This window comes from Nanorana parkeri, unplaced genomic scaffold (genome assembly GCF_000935625.1).
Source record: "Nanorana parkeri isolate BGI_ZX_2015 unplaced genomic scaffold, ASM93562v1 scaffold169, whole genome shotgun sequence".
Lineage (NCBI taxonomy): Eukaryota > Metazoa > Chordata > Amphibia > Anura > Dicroglossidae > Nanorana > Nanorana parkeri.
This window is the reverse complement of record NW_017306437.1, coordinates 80,167-97,088: the sequence shown is the minus strand read 5'-3', so window position 1 is coordinate 97,088 and position 16,922 is coordinate 80,167. Positions and strand designations below refer to the sequence as shown.

The window sequence follows — 16,922 nt, the reverse complement described above, 5'->3', positions numbered from 1 at the left end:
GTGGGGTCTCACCAGGGCTCTGAGGGGGCCTCACCAGTGTAGCAGGGCTCTGTGGGGTCTCACTAGGGCGCTGTGGGTTCTAACCAGCCTTGGTAGCCCCACAGATTCCTGGTGAGACCCCTCAGAGCCCCGATGAGACCCCACAGAGCCCTGATTAAACCAGGGTTCTGTAGAATTTCACCAGGGGTCTCACCAGGGTAGCAGGCCCCTGTGGGGTCTCACCAGGGCTCTGTGGGTGTCTAATCAGCCTTGTTAGACCCCACAGGGTCCTCAGGAGATCCCACAGAGCCCTGGTTAAACTAGGGCTCTCACCTGCTTTCCACAGGGCTCTCCAGGCTGCCACTCCATTACTGTGCTGAGCTGGCCGTGTCTTCTTGCGGGCGGGAGGCTGGAGCTGGCAGAACGATGTCTCCGTCGGCTTCTGATATTAAACTCCGCCCTCCCAGGAGAGAGGCCTCTTCTCATTGGCCGGTGTGAGGAGCTCCGACCAGAAGACCGAGCCGATGGTCCTCGCGACGATCGAGGAAAAAGGTGAGTTGTCAGCCCTGTCACTGTCAAACTGAGAGTCTCAGTTTGACAGTGACAGGGCTGAGAGCTCACAACGCTACCTGGCTGCCGTTCTAATAGGGCAAACTAGGCGGCCGCGAGGCACTCGGGAGCGCGAGGCCTAAGGCGACCGCCTAATTTGCCTAATTAGAGAGCCGCCTCTGGGCATCTCCCACAGTCCTCTTTCCATCAATACCCTTGATTGCAGCTACTTTAAATACTACAAATCACCATTAAATACTCTAAATAAGCAATGTATTCAGTGGTCATGTGACCACAATACTACTATTTTCAGATATGCAGGGACTGGGCTGTGGATGGCTTGTTATGCTGGTAAGATCTTTGATGGCCTTGGGACTACAATATTGTAAAAAATGTAATCTTATTGACAGACAGAAAAATATGCAGAAGTTTCACTTTTGCCTTACACAATGGCATGTTCCTGTTCTCAGAAGTGCTGACAGGGAGCCACCCAAGAGCAGTCAGGGTGCCAGGGTAAAACATAGAAAAATCACATGCAGTACGTGCACATTTTTCCACGTTTTATCCCTTTAAAGACCTGCAAATATAAAGAAAGAACTACTGATGCACCAGAAATGCATTCAGCTCATCATTTTTTGTTGTGGGCTGACAACACAGCATTTTTTGTGGACTGCATGGTGTGAGCACTGACAATTTGTCTTTTGATAAACTACTGAATCAGTGCCACTGTTTTCACCTCTACAACATAAGAAATAATTGCTCTGTAGTTCAAGATACGAACTAGGAGGGCCCTGCTTACCCTGCTTGAGATAAGACTAAGTGTGTACAGGACGGCTCTTGAGGCCCTCCTAGAAGGCTCGGATTTTAGCCAATTGTAGTTAAAGTGACATTAAAGTTAAAAAAAAAAATTCCCTCCCCCCCATGTTAATGTTAGCACTTACCTTAAATGAGGTGTCTTAATCCGATCTTCCTCTTCTTTCCTGATGTTTTCATCTGTCCCTCCAGCGGTGCGGCGGCTCTCCGATCCAGCGCTAACTCCTCTCTGCTTGCAGGCACTTCCGATCCAGCGGTGCACGTGTCCATAGACTTACCTTGCGTCTCTGCTCGTCTCCCGGCCGAAAATCCGAACTGCGCATGCGCCCGCCCGAGCAGTTTCGGATTCTCGGGCGGGAGAGCGCGACGAAAACATGGTAAGTGTAGACCGCTGTTAAAGCATTTTTTTTTTTTACTTTTTGCCTATATCTACTGCTTACTAGCAGTAGATATAGGCCAAAAAAACAGAGGTTTTAGAAACCCTTTAAATCAACAGAAATTCGAGACATGGATAGGGTCATCCATGCCTCGAATTTCTGTTGATGCCAAGTCGTTAGGCACGACTTGGAATGGTAAAAGTGGATTTAAAATTCAAATGAAAATCATCAGCTGAACAGTGACAGCATCCATATTAGATGTGTTAGATCGTATCTGCCTGACTACAATGGAGAATTCTAACAGCTAATAGGGGAGATGGAGGAATCCAGTGATTTTCTCTCTGTCTCTTTGCAAGCTAAAATGTCTTAAAAAAGGAATAAGAAGCCTTTGTGGGGTCAATTCACTAAAGTGTATGAGATTAACTACACTACTGCAGTATATTAAATATTACAATTACTAGTGCATATTTTTTTATCGTCTTTTAAAAGTTATTTCTGTAAGTCCCCAATGGAGTCTCTTTTTCCTTAACTTCCAGTTTGTGGGTACGAGCCGTGCACATATACTGCTGTCATGTGCACCGCTCTCCCCAAACTACAATTCACAGGTTGCAATGCACCAGCCATTTCTACTGTGCATGCTTCCCCATTTTGGGTCAATTTGTGTTTATTAGAACATTTTTCAAAGTTTACAATACAATACAGGGAATGAGAGAAAGAAAAAAAAACCCGAAACAAACAAGCATACAACGGTATTAAACAGTTCAGTTGAACAGAATTAAGACCACAAAGGGAAGTTTACACTTGGGACCACGTGTATGGTCCTCGAGACAGTCGGTCTAACACTGGTGTCAGGGAGACACCTTCAGGAATGGTGTACATATAGCCCATCAGACACATGCATGTTTTTCTGTAGTCAATGTAGATAGCAGGATAGGAGGGTGGCTACACTCCCACATACAGTAGGACCATTCAGAGTGAACACACACCCTCATAACAGAAGCTGGAGCAGAAAGAAACTTCACATACTGTATTACTCACATACTGTACTGGGCAGGGCCCTCCTTACCATCTTGTCTTGAATTGTATTGTAACTGTAATGTCTTCCTTATATTGTAAAGCGCTGCGCAATACACAGTACTTTAGCAAACGAAATGTCTTTTAATTAGGGTTTAAATGTTATTAAAATATGTTTTTGTGACTTGATTCTGTTCTCTCTATTGCATTCTCTCTACAAGAGCTATATCAGTCACACATCTGCCTCAACCGAACTTCCAGGCACTAACAACGATATAGGATGGGAGTGCTGACAAAAAAAACTCAAGCTTGCTTTAAACATCACATGTTTCTTTTGACAAGGATGATTATTTAGCCATTACTAGGTTGAGGAATGGTCAGCACGGGTAACTAAATGTATTTCTTTTGAAAAACATACTTATGTCATGCAATGAGCAAGTTGGATTATATCTGACCTCGATGGTTGGATGTCACATGTCCCCTTTCCACATTTTAACTTGATGTTATGTCCCGCTCTTTAAATGGTGACGGTATCTAGTCAATTCCCTGTTTGGTGTTACCAAAAGCCAATTGTTAGAGTGTACATTTGTGCCATGGTAGCATGCTGTACTTTGCCATTCTAATGTTTTGTATATCTGTCCTGCGAGACAGCTTTTTGTTGTATTTAATCTGCTTTTTGTGTTGATGTGACTATCTTATTATAAACTTTTTGTACATTTTATTATAAAAAGTTTTTGTAAATTAAAAAAAAAATCATGTGTTTAAAATACTGTTAAACCATAGAAAATGATTGTATTACCACCCTTCTCTACTATGTTGCTTTACAGCATAATATCTACTCTTTAGCTGATACACTTTATACAAGTTCCATACTGAAAACTGCAGTCTCTTGTCTTTACTCTTTTGTGTCCTTTATACATACAACGGGCTTTGAAGACTAATTTTAGAAGAGAAAGAAGACAGCTATAATTACAAGGCAGCACTTTTCTACAACAGAACTTCTCTTTTAGGATCAAGAGGTAAAATGGCCATATTAACATCAAGCTGTTTATTGATGGCTTTCATATATCGTATATATCGTAAAACCTTTCTTGCTACAGATATACTCGCAATTAAGTACTTCCAGCTTACTTTCCAGTTCTCAATTACCACCCAAGTATTCTGCGTATCACTCTTCAGAAGGGCAGTAAGGTGTCAATAAATTACAGACTCGCAACATAGTATTGTCACAAATTTCTAAAGACTTCATTTTTATCACCTGCTTAAAAGGAGAACTATGGGATCAGTGTTTTCCCCATAGTTCTCCCAAGGGTCACGGGCGGGACACAAACTAGCATCCTCCCGTCACCCAAAGCTCAGTATACCGCGAGCAACAGCTCGCGGTATACTGAGATCGCCGCAGCCGGGACGGATCCCGACATTACTGTCGAGATCCACCCAGCTGCGTGATTGACAGCTGGCTCTGCCTATCTAGAGGCAGAGCCAGCTGTACCCGCCCTTTCCCCCGTCCGTTCCGCTAGTCAGCGCTGGAGGATCCGACGGGGAGGGGGAATCCCAGCAGGGAGCCGTGAGTGACAGTCAGGGCTCTCTGCAGGGACATGATCGAGAAGTAAGCAAGCAACGTTATGTGTTCGCTCACTTCCCGATCCATTGAGCCGACCTGGGACAGTTTCATTGTCACACGTCGGCTCGAACTATGAGGCTGAGTGATTTTCACTCACCTCATAGTTCTCCTTTAATATATATATATAAATAGCTGGACAGAAAACAAGATAAACTGATATTTAAAGAGTATTACCTGGGGCAGCTGTATATTAAGCCGACAATAAACAGGTTTGCACTGCTTCAGCAAGTTGTGCGGTTACTGAGGCACCGAGCAGAATAAAAGTTTTCAGGCTAGGTTTACACCTAGGCGATTGAGCTGGTGAGTTGTTTTCATGCATGTTGAAGAGGTAGAATATGGCGTGACACACGTTACTATTGTCCCTACTGTCCTTCACAACCTGGCCTTTGCATTAAAGACCTCGGTCACTACCATACCTCACTGCGATGTTAGTGTAGGTATGGTGAAGGTGTTCCTCTTATGCTTGACTAGCTGCTATTTGCCTGATATCCTTTGTACTGACTCCTGCTTATCAACCACGTTTCTCCCTGCCACCTGAATTGATACTTTTTCCTGCATAACAGTCAGGTCTGTGCTTGCCTCCTGAATTGACCCTTGCTTGTTTATCAATTGTGTTTCTGCCCGCCACCTGAACTGACCTTGGCCTGCATACTGACCACGTCTCTGTCTGCCGACCTGAACAGACCTTTGTGTGCATACTGACCATGCCTCTGTCTGCCAACCTGAACTAACCTTGGCCTGCATACTGACCACGTCCCTGCCTGCCACCTCTAATGACCCATCTGCATGTCCCACTGACTATGTTCCAGCTAAAACAACAGCCCCTGCCATCCTCTGTTGACAACTGCACTCCTGGAAACACAGGTACACTTTTGTTCACCCTTTGTTCAGCCTCCTCTACTTCCTGGCCTTTGAACATAGGATTGTGTATAATTCATGGGGTCAGCAAAGTACCAGCCTCCCTTCTTCCTTCTCCAAGCAAGTATATTAACAGTTGCTGAGAACTGCACTGTCCCTTGTGATCTTGTACTGGACAGTAAGTTCAGGGAAGCTGAGCTAAGAGAGTTGGAGCCACGTGTTCAAAAACATGACTAAGTGTTTGGGCAAAAATGTAAAGACATATTTTGCTGGGCAATGTATATTTGTTTCATCAGGATTCACTACTGTAAAAAAAAAAGTTTGAGTTTAATACTTTTTCAGGCAAAACTTTTATTTTTATTTTTTGCATAAATTTGTGAGAATTTAGATGATCTGATGTGGTCACTGGGACAGGAAGTGAGGGGAAAACCTGTAATAGGGTCGGAGACCTTGTAAAAAATAAACAAAAAACATAAAACATTTTGGCTGGAGTTAAGAACTTGAAAATTCTATAGTGAATTGACTAAATATGCCCAAAATACATAATACATTAAATGTGTTTACCACGCATACTTCTAGGCCTAGTAGAGCATTGCTACAAAAATACTGCATGCAGAATTTGTTCTTTTAAATGCACTGCAGCACAATGATGTAAACATAGAAATAGCTTTTCTGCACTAAAATGGACAGATTCTAAGCACTATAGGAATGAAAAAAAATTTTTTCTACATGCAAACAGGCCCTTAAAGTGAACACTGACTGCAGTGTGTCTGCCTTTGCCACTGTAGTCCCGATGCAGGAGAATGTCACATGTTGCTACTTTATCTGGCTATGATAGCTCCCTTAGATAAAGATACTTGCCGTATATCCTCCAGGGCAGCAGTGACTTGCTCTTTTATGATATCATACAGTCTCACTTGGAAGCCACCACTAGCAAACACCATGGCCCAGCTCCTGCCAATAAGACCACTGGAAGAAAGTAAAAAACAAAAATCAGTCAGTTGTAACACAATATTATGAACAAAAAGACACAGCAACAGACAAAGAATGCAGAAGGACCTTGATTACAAAAAGTTTTTGGCCTATACCTAGGCCGTTCACCTTTTCCCCCACTAAATCTTTATGTCTTGGCCACCAGGAAAAGGCTCAGGGGGAGGTTCTCATCCCACCGAAGGTGCCTCCTGCTGCTCTAAAGACTTGATGTAGAAACTGCCTTTGTTCACTTACTTTTAGATGCAGGAACACCCAGATCCAGGGTGGCTGGATCTAAGATTAGGGGCTGAGCTTGGAGCCAAGAGATGGCAAAGTAGCATTTCAATGCTAAATCAGACAGGACAGTAAAGACAAAACGGCACCGTGACCAAGTCACAGTCTGACTTTACTTGATATGCATGTGCCTTCTTCTGCTTTACCCATGTGCCCACCATCTTTACAAGAGAAGAAACCTTTCTCTGATAAAAGGAATTAGATGGAGAAGTTTAAGTGATAGCTGAAATTGCATATTAATGTTGTTTTCGAAACCAAAAAATAGGACATTGCGTGAGACAGGTGTCATTTCATGCTACAAGGCCAAAACTTAATGGAACATATTTACTTGAAATAGAGCATGCAACAACAAAAATCGCTCATGGGTAAACAGATTTTCAAATGCCATTTTTAAAATAAATAGTAAAAAAGGAATTAGCTGAGAGAAATATGGAGACTGCCATTTCTGAACTTGCTGTGCCATTTCTGAAATATTTCTGTCCAATACACATATGCAGTTGGTGCTGACATACTTGGACTGCAGCGCACCATAACACAAGTGCCATGCATTGTGTTAAAAGAAAAAAGTGCAGGTCCAGTTTGTCTTTCATTGTTGTGTGTTGGAAGCCAATTCTAAATGAATGGCTACTGAGACACAAACACACTAAGTACTGGACCAAGTCCGTGACAGAGAGTACTGAAATCATGAAATCAGCTTCATAGTCAGGAAACTAGCCTTTTTAGAAGAAGGTCATTAATGGCAGCCTACACATTCTCTAAGTTCTCCCAATAGCTGGTAAAGGTATCTACATCTTGCAACTAACAGGTTTTCTTTCCCTTCATTCCCAAGGAAGGGGCTCTGATAGGATCCGTTGGGATCTTTTATCTTCTACTATCCCTATTCAGTAGCACAAGCAGTAAGAAATTCCTTATGAATATAAAACCTGCCTACTACTGAGGGGAGTTAAAGTGGCCCGTCAAATGTGCAAAAACAAACAATAGCTTATGGCTGAGCAGACACCGCAGAGTCAGAATCCTATTACAGTACGGATCATGTTCAGTGTGCTGAAGCATGCCCAATGCATCTAACTAGGCTTGAAAAAGAAAATCTGCTTGGTCACTGCAGACCTTTCCCCAAATATAACCTCCTGTTTGACTTAATATGTTCCAGACAGTTTACGGTTATAAGTTTTGCCACTGGATTACATACACTGGTGAGAAGCAGATTAAGTTAATACAATCCAGTTTTAACTCAAACTTGAGGTTGGGTTCACACTTTTCCGGTCCAGTGCGTTGCATTAACATGCACTGCATTAAAGGAGAAGTCTCAGCTTGTACTATTTTTCACAGCTCAGTCGTCTTACTCCCACAGTATTTGTAATTGGATTTTTATCCTATGCTTTGTGTGTAGTAGAAATTGAGTTGCAGACTTTGACAGTTCACTACTCTTCATTCCCGACCACGCTCTGCAAATGAGACCTGGCTCTTATCTCACTGTCCCTGCACTTTCCAGACACAAAACTTCTGTGCTGATTCCTGTAGCGCATGCATGGCAGCGTGGTGCAGCACAATGCAAGGTAGTGCATTGTGGAAGTACTTTGTCCAAATGGCACCTGAAAAACTTACATGAGACTGGCATCTCTGCCTTACAACGTGGTAACACAGAGAGGATTTACACATTTCCTGAAAATACCCCTGCTGCATGACAGACAGAGTCTATGTTTTAGAAATGAGGTACAACTGTGAACAGAAGTTGTGTAGGAAGCGAGATTTTAGCCACTGAAATTGCAAAACATTTCGAAGGCAAAAGGCCTGTGATGTGACTCTTGCTTAAACAAGCACATCCAGTCCCCTGGTTGAGCATTCCACTGCAAAGCATGGCAGACTACATATAGTTTTTAGTAGACAAACTCAAGATGCAAATGTCATCAGCAGAGGGAGTCCTTAGCGGACAGAGTTGTCTTCCTTACAAATGTCAGTCAGCAGAGAGATTCCTTAACAGACAGATTCCTCTTCCTTGAAAATGTCAGTCAGCAAGGGGGTCCTTAGCGGACGGACTTCTCCTGAGAAATGTCAGTCAGAAGAGGAGGTTCATAGAGGACAGACTCCTTTTCCTTGGAAATGTCAGGCAGCAGAACTGGTCCTGAAAGGACAGTCTTTACTTCCTTGGAAATGTCAGTCAGCAGAATAAGTCTTTGGCGGACAGACTCCTCTTCCAGAGAAATGTCAGTCAGAAGAGGAGGTCCTTAGTGGTCAGACTCCTCTTCCTGAGAAATGTCAGTTCAGAAGAGGAGTTCCTTAGTGGACAGACTCCTCTTCTGTACAAATGTCAGTCAGCAGAAGAGGTCCTTAATGGACAGACTCCTCTTCCTTAAAAATGTCAGTCAGAAAAGGAAGTCCTTAGTGGACAGACCACTCTTTTTTTTACAAATGTCAGTCAGCAGAAGAGGTCCTTAGTGGACAGACTTTTCTTGCTTACAAATGTGAGTCAGAAGAGGCGGTCCTTAGAGGATAGACCCCTCTTTTTTACAATTGTTAGTTAGAAAAGGAGGTCCTTAGTGGACAGACTCCTCTTGCTTACCAATGTCAGTCAGCAGAAGAGGTCCTTAGTGGACAGACTCTTCTTTGGAACAGTCAGAAGCACTTAGAAGATAGACTCCTATTCCTTACATATGTCAGTCAGCAGGCAGGTCCTCGCAGAATTGTCTCCTCTTCCTTAGAATTGTGAGTAAAAACACTGACATCTGATTGGACGTTTGAGGTTTGTGGTCTGTTTGCCCAGTCCTTAAATTTGGTTCATTTGCTGTATCTCCCACTCTTTCAGATTTGGCCATTAGCTTGTTTAGCTGGTAACCTAACAACTGTGTCAGGTGGTCATATTTTTCTGGTGTATGAACATCTTATTGACCCTTCAAACTACTATTTAACAGGTAAATTATACCCAGCTGAATATTCAGTGTTATCCTTTAACCTCTACCATATAAAGGTGAACTCAAGCTTTAATATCTAGACCGTTTTAATTATGCATACGAATTTAAACAAACAAAAATAACAATAAATGGGATGCACAGATACTTTTCGAGAACCAGTGCCAATACTTGGCATTTTCATGAGAACTACCAGGGTTGCAGAGGTTGCAGAGGTTGCAGCTGGGACCGGGCTCTGGTGCTCCACCACTGTCCTGAAATCATTAGTCGATAGTGTTTTAGAAAAACTGTCACATGACAATAAACAAAAAAAGTATCAGTACTTGTACTCGCAAAACTGGTATCTGCGCATGCCTTTATTTATATTTATAAACACTAAATCATACATTAAAACAGAGATGTACCAATCCCAGGAGCTCCGTGTGCTCCTTACAAAATGACAGCTGCCTCCTAACTTTTGAATTTTTATCTTGTGTAGTCTTGGAGCTCGGTACTTGGTATCGGTGCATCCCTAATAATGATCTCACATACCTTAAGGTTAAAGGAGAACTCCGGGCAAAAGAAATCTTAACCCTTGCAGTGGGCCTACCCCTGCACTGCAAGGGTTAAGTGCTTGTTTTTTTCTAGGGAGCTAAAATAAGAGATATTTTAACCCAAACCACAATCCCAGCTGGCTGATAGACCTGTCGACGCAGCCGGTCCCCTCCTCCACTCCAGCAATAGGCTGTCCCTCGGTGTCCTTACTTTCTATACAGTGTACAGAACATGATGACTCACAGGACCTTAGATCTCGACATCCTCACAATCTATACACTGTATAGAACATACTCACAGGACCTTAGACCGCTGGAGCGGGGCACCAAGGACCGGTCTAACAGACAGCCAGGATCGTGATTCGGGTGAGTATAACTCTGTTATTTTATCTAACTAGACAAAACAAGCTCTCAAACCTTACAGTGTGGGGTAGCCCCACTGCAAGGATTAAGATTTATTTTACCCAGATTTCTTCTAACACAATATTGTTTTTGGTTCCAAGCTCCGAGCTCCTGGTTTACTACAGGTATAGCAATCTCAGTGTATAATTAGAGATATGCATACAAGTAAAGGCTTGAAATCACAAATTGTAGATTTAAACTTTGATCCATCACCAAGTTTACTAGCCTTGGACATGTGGCAGAAAGAAAATAATAAGATACAGTTGCTGTTTATCAAGCACTCTAGACAGAGATGGCAAGGTGTTAGCTTAAAATTAAAAAAAAAAATATTATATATATATGTCAAAAAAGACAAAAACGCAGTATTGCAGTGTGCAATGATACCTTTCTTATTGGACTAACATTCACTCTTTCACAGTTTATTAAACGTACACCTAAGTCCCTCCTTTATGGCGTTGAAATGTAAAATCATTTTCATCTCAAATGTTTTCCTTTCATGAGAGTTTTTAAAATTCCCTTTTAGTACTTTAATATTGAGGTTTTGGATGGAGTGATCCTTCTGGGAGAAGTGATGTCCTACTGGAGTGCAATATTCATCCTCTTTGTGGTTCTTGATCGAGCTCCTGTGTAGGTTCATCCTGTATTAGTATTTAACATCCTGTCAAATCGATGTGTTGGAATGGCAAGGCTAATGTGGTTTTTTTAAACTAAATTATTTATACACAAATTCAATATTGGATGGAGTGGATTGCAAGTCATTTTTGGTGACTTCTTGAAGTACAAGTCACTGGCTTTGAACTGGTATGCAGATCAGATAAGTTGTAGAGTAGTAATCAGCAGCAACCATTTAGCAATAATCAGTGATCTGATCTCAGTCAAATTAAATTTAATTGACCTACATGAGTTCACATACTTAATGTTCTTACCATTACTAAAAATAAACAAAAAATAAACAGTTCAGCCACAAACTGCCTTGAGACATAATAAAGCTGACTAATAAAGATCATTGCATTTTATACAAAGTAATTAACTTATCATATATAAAAATGCATTAACATGCTGATCTAAGCAAAAGCTAAAAAGGAGGATTTCCTCACTGCAGCAGTCAGACATGTAACCTTGCTGGAAGGTTATTCAGGGTCAGCTCTGTTTCCTGTTTTTGGCAATGCCACAAGTTTTTCCAAGACTGAGACACCAAATTCTACATGTAAAAGCTGATCACAGTTTTTCTAAGGCGTATGTCAGTATAGCCTCAGTGTTTCAAATGCGGCAATCATATGTTGCACACAACAGGTCCCATGCCAAGCCCTTCAAGTTCTTGCAATAAAGGTACCCTGTAAATGGAGTGAGCACTGGGTGGCAGGATTGTGGCCGCGGTGTATGCGTCACATAGGTTTCTCACATGCACGTGGGGAGGAGCTCCAATGTTTATGGTTTATAGTTAAAAGGGTCGGACGAGCAGATGTTTTGTTTGCCTTATGCTATGGACTTGCTGTACAAAACTCTCCTGCATTGAAACTCTGCCTTGCTGAACAAAAATACAGGAAAAACCCGCTGGGACTGTTCATGGGTGTCCCCCTATCTCATGCATTGGTTACCACTGCCAATACCAAACTGAGCCCCCACCTTACAATGGGCATGAAAGATCATTAAATATGGACTATAAATATATGACCATTTTACCAGCTAGCTGTACAAAGATCACAACAGAGAACAAACAAAAAAATGCCAAACTAGGTTATTTGTAAACGTTTGTACGTTCACCTTCATGCCATCTCTAAACTAGTGTGTTTTATATCCGCTCCAAAAATGTATATGCAGTAATTCCAATGGTTTTCAGTGAGGCCAGTTCACAACATTAGGTTCCCTTCCAGAGCTTTCAAAAAAGTACAGCAGCATGCTTTTTCTGCACTGGAACACAGGGAAAAGCATGTAAACCCATAAAAATGCGATTAAACGCAATGTAAAACCAATTTTAAAAAAAACTGCACTGGAACACATCAAAAACACGTCAGAATGTGCATTATTGCATATGCAGAAAAGCATCCGGACATGGTGTGAACAAACCCTATAAGAGGATCTACTGACAATTTTCTGATTCACCTTTTTTGTTTTTGTTTTCAGCAAGCATGTTATAACAATCATTAACAAGTTTGACAAAAGATGAATATGACACAAAAACTGGCATAGGGACTGCTGAGAATTTTCAAAGGTTTGCTCAAATGTGCATGCTTTGCTACATGACTGGCAGGAATGGTTCACCAACATCTTCCTGTTTGTTTGACTAACACCACAAGGTGAATCTCTCCAGCACATGGACCACACCAACACTGGGATCTTAAGAAAGGCCAGTGAAATATTACAATTCTATTTTTCATAATGTGACTTCTAATAATGGAATAAGAGAACATGTTGACAGGCATTTCCCTGCATTTAAAACACAGCAAAGGTAAGCACAATCCCATTGACTTTAACCCCTTCATGACTGAGGCCCTTTTTTCATTTTTTGCACCCATGTTATATTCCACATTTTATACACATGGGAGTTCACAGGCTGCGTTTCACCTGCTTTGCTTCACACACTAATCAAGATAAATTCAGCTGTGATTGGAATGATAGATAACAGCATGGGTATGGTAAAGAAACTTTCAAAAGTATTTGAAAAAGATCCATGGTGAAAAAAGCAACAAATTAGTTCTCTTATATGTAGTTACTGCCGATATCTGTTGCAATTTCAAAGCTCCATGTAGTAGACTCCTCTTTACCAAAAGGATATTAACATTTAGTCATTCACGTCAAGTGTCGCTTGCTTTGCCAACGATATTGATTGATGATACAATCCTGGCCTAAAAACGAAAGGCTAAAAACGGAAACATGTGAACCAGTGTTTTTAACCGCTTAAGAACTGCGGATGTTAAATGTAAAAGTATTGTATGAGATATTTGGTAGTCATACCCACAATTCTGTGTCTGATTTCTTTATCAGACGCGTTTCGCCCGTCTCACTTCGGGGCTTTGTCAGAACGTTCTGACGAAGCCCAAAGTGGGAGGGGCGAAACATGTCAACAACGTGATACGTTGATATGCTAGATAGATGGCCAGACACACCAACTATTAGACACTGAAAAGACTATGGAATGATGATATTCATGAGAAGTGATATCGATGGATGTACATGAGCACTTGTGGAGTGCTAACAACAGTTCCAGTGAGCCCTGAAGCCACCTCTGGCCACGGGTGCACGTCTCTTTGCTGTCACACAGCCACATGCTTCAACAGATCTGAATGTGGGGAGCACAGCAGAACTTGCAGGTGCTAAGTGTCCGCACATGTGCTGTATTCTTCATCAGCAGTGCTCAGGGTGGACACTCTGTTGCTGCAGAATAATGTTATTTTATATGTATTTTTAACATTGTTGTTGCAATGAGAAAGCCTTTGCCAATAAACAGTGCTGGTCAACTGTTCATCCATGGTTCCTCCATGGGGCGAGCGTTGTAAATCCACAGGGCCCAGCAGGGACTATGTATGAGCAAAAGATGTGCTGCAAATGAGCAAAAGATCTTAGTACAGGGCTAAGGGTAACTATTTTACAATGAATGTTGCTCTTTAAAGTACTGTATTTGCTGGCGTATAAGACTAATCGGGGGTCGTCTTATACGCGGGGTATACAATGTATACCTTTAGATCGTTTAGGCCAAGATGGCCCAAAACAAACATCCCTAATCTGTGAGCCCGCTGGATGTGCGGTAATACTGTATGTACGGTAGCTTCGGCTACATACAGTAGCTGAGCCAATCACGGCGAGCGATGTACACAACCTCTGCCAATCCAAGCAAGCTTTGTATTCATTAATACAATGCATTGCTCGCCATGATTGGCTCAGCGCGGTATACTGTATGTAGCCGAAGCTACCATACATACAGTATTACCGCACATCCATCCATGATGTTTTTAAATGGTGTTGCCTCAGAAGTGGGGTAGTCTTATATGACGAGTATAGCCCAAAACCTATGTTTTAAGTGGAAAATTAGGGGGTCGTCTTATACACCCAGTCGCCTTATACGCCGGCAAATACGGTAGTAGTAAACTCTCAAACTTTTTTCAATAATAAATCCAGCTCAATCAAATATACATTGCACAGCAAAGAATTTCTTTCAAATGTTGACCAAGCACTTAGTCATCATGTTTCAGAAGAGCTGGCTCCAACTCTCTCAGCTCAGCTTCCCTGGACTTCCTGTTCAATACAAACTCACAAGAGACAGAGCAGACTCCAGTAAAGACAGATTAGGAGTGGGGAGCAGGGAGGAGGGAATTGGCTTGATTTGCTGTGCCTGCGTGATTTGTGGAGACACACAGTTTACTAGCGCACACATAAGAGTGGCTCTATAGGACCTTGCAAGGAAAGGAGCCATCATTAGTATCCATTGAAAAACAGATCCCAATACAACAGGTCAGAAGTTAATCGGGAGGTACAATCGCAAGTCAACAGACCCTCCATTGACTTGCAATTTCGTTCCTATTTTAGTGTGAACGGACCCCTAGGGATCGTAAACAAGCATACATTTATTCTGAATTTAGATATAATTTAGGTGTCCCCATATACAAACAGAAATTATACAAAGAAGTGCACAGAATTATGTAAATATAATAATTCTTTCCAACTCAGACATTTTATACATAACATTGTTTCCTATGCAGACAAAACTCAGTTTTGAAGTGCTGAGTATGTTTTATTAATTGAAAAGCTACACATATCGAAAGAGCCATTTCTGCCATCTTTAACTACCTCCCGGCCAGCCGCTGTGTATACACGGCCTGATGGGAGCTTCTTGGATGTAACTGGGCGTGTATACACGTCCTGTTTACAGCAGAAAGTTTTGCGTATACTAGAAGGTTTTTGCAACTAAAACAATACATGTTCCTAGTTCTGAAATGCTGCTTTTTATGATCTATCTTCTCTGCACTGGAAATGTGTCACAATCAAAGCCTGAACCTTTGTTGTGTTGACCAAAAAAAGTTGTCTCACGTCCACAACTTCTGACTTGCTGATAGGACACAACAAGCCTCAGCATGTCTTTCTGCAGGAGCTTGAGGTGGCACCACAAGCCCCAGCATGTTGCTTGCGGGACATACTGAAACTTGCTATAGCATATACCGTGCATACATTCGCTGTAAAATTAAAATTATTATTAGACTATAAGATTTGCTGATGCATGCACAAGAAAGTTTACCTGCCAATAATGACAATATAGCCTTCCTTCGGGTCAGTCATTTTCTGTGGCAGGAAATGTTTTTTTGACTAGCAGTGCAGACTGCAGGAAGGATCCAGCACTGGACTCTCAGCAGAGCTTCACAACCCAACTATTTACTTTCTGCTGTCAGGACGTCTTGTGTAATCCTCTTCCTGATTGGTTGCTCTAGAAAGCTCTACCCTGAGGGAAAAGAAGAGGACAGTGATTGGCTAGTCATTATCCCTCCAACTCCCCACCTTCATCTCATACAAATCTGTCATGGCACAACCACTGCTCCATATGCTACCACGATTCAGAGAAATGCATAGCTGCAGTACTGGTTATTTGTATTATGCAGCAACAAATGTACCAGCAGCAGGACAGAAGTCCATCTGACCTGATCAGTCCAGGTCACATTTATCTGATCCAGCACGTATCGATTATATCTTACCAATAATCTGGTGCTCATGTAAACGGTAAAATAGCTTGCTTTTATATCACTTGAGGGCAGGTTGATGTACGGAAAAAAAAAGATCTGTGCAAAGTTCAAGAGAAGACAAATATCACGCGGTCGGAATGGGTCAGCTTTGGGGTAGGATAAGTCAGTCATTAAAGAAAGATCTTTGGGGAAATGCTGCATATAGAGAGAGGGAGGTAAGTCAGAGAACATTAAAGAAGTTGTCAGTCTATGACAGGGTTGCCTTTAGCAGCACGGCCCCTTTACCTCTCTGACATATGCAAGCCATCTGTATTATAGTGCTTGCAGTTGTCTGGCCTCTGTCGGCTTGCTGCAGGTCTGACTTGGGAGCCTACTGAAATCCATAGTTTGTATAGGCCTGAGCTGCATTACGATGCCGGTGATGTTTATAACACCGACCGGAAGCATATGATCTATGGGGGTCTGAGAAAGGCACCTCTACATTTCACAGATGAAGGGGTACCTTCCTTCCTGCTCACTAACAGCCCTTTAGTCTGACTTGCCAGCATGCTCACTTTCTCATAACCTGTAATCAATTACAAAATCCCTTACAAAGCGTTTCCCGATTTAAAACCCTGCTTACGCTAACGCTTGGATTTTGACCTGTGTACTAGAAGATTCTTCACATTACACACATACCAAAACAACCTTCAGGAGGCATCCCTCTAACTAACCCGTGACTCAGAAATGTTCTCCAAATGAAAGTAAGAAAATGACACCTGCCAATGAGATTTGCTGTTTGACCTTGTTTGTTTGTTAGTGGAATAATAATTAGAACAATGGTTCTCAGCCCGTGTAACCTCAGGACCCACATTTGTCCTTGGTCATTAAGTCATGACCCAAGTCGTAACGCACTGGAATGCATGGCATTGCGGTACTGTGCGTTCTGGTGC

General features: G+C 42.1%; 1 protein-coding gene across 1 annotated transcript in view; it reads right to left on the bottom strand.

The window, feature by feature from the left end:
• Positions 1 to 15,774, bottom strand: part of CRYL1 (crystallin lambda 1) — a 104,942-nt gene extending 89,168 nt beyond the window's left edge. The window contains exons 1-2 of the mRNA XM_018554669.1: positions 15,552 to 15,774; positions 6,076 to 6,183 (exon numbers count right to left, since the gene is read on the bottom strand). Coding sequence (XP_018410171.1) covers positions 6,076 to 6,183; positions 15,552 to 15,592 — 149 coding nt within the window. The 5' untranslated portion in view covers positions 15,593 to 15,774. The remainder of the gene's footprint in view (positions 1 to 6,075; positions 6,184 to 15,551) is intronic.
• Between the last annotated feature and the right edge of the window lie 1,148 nt (positions 15,775 to 16,922).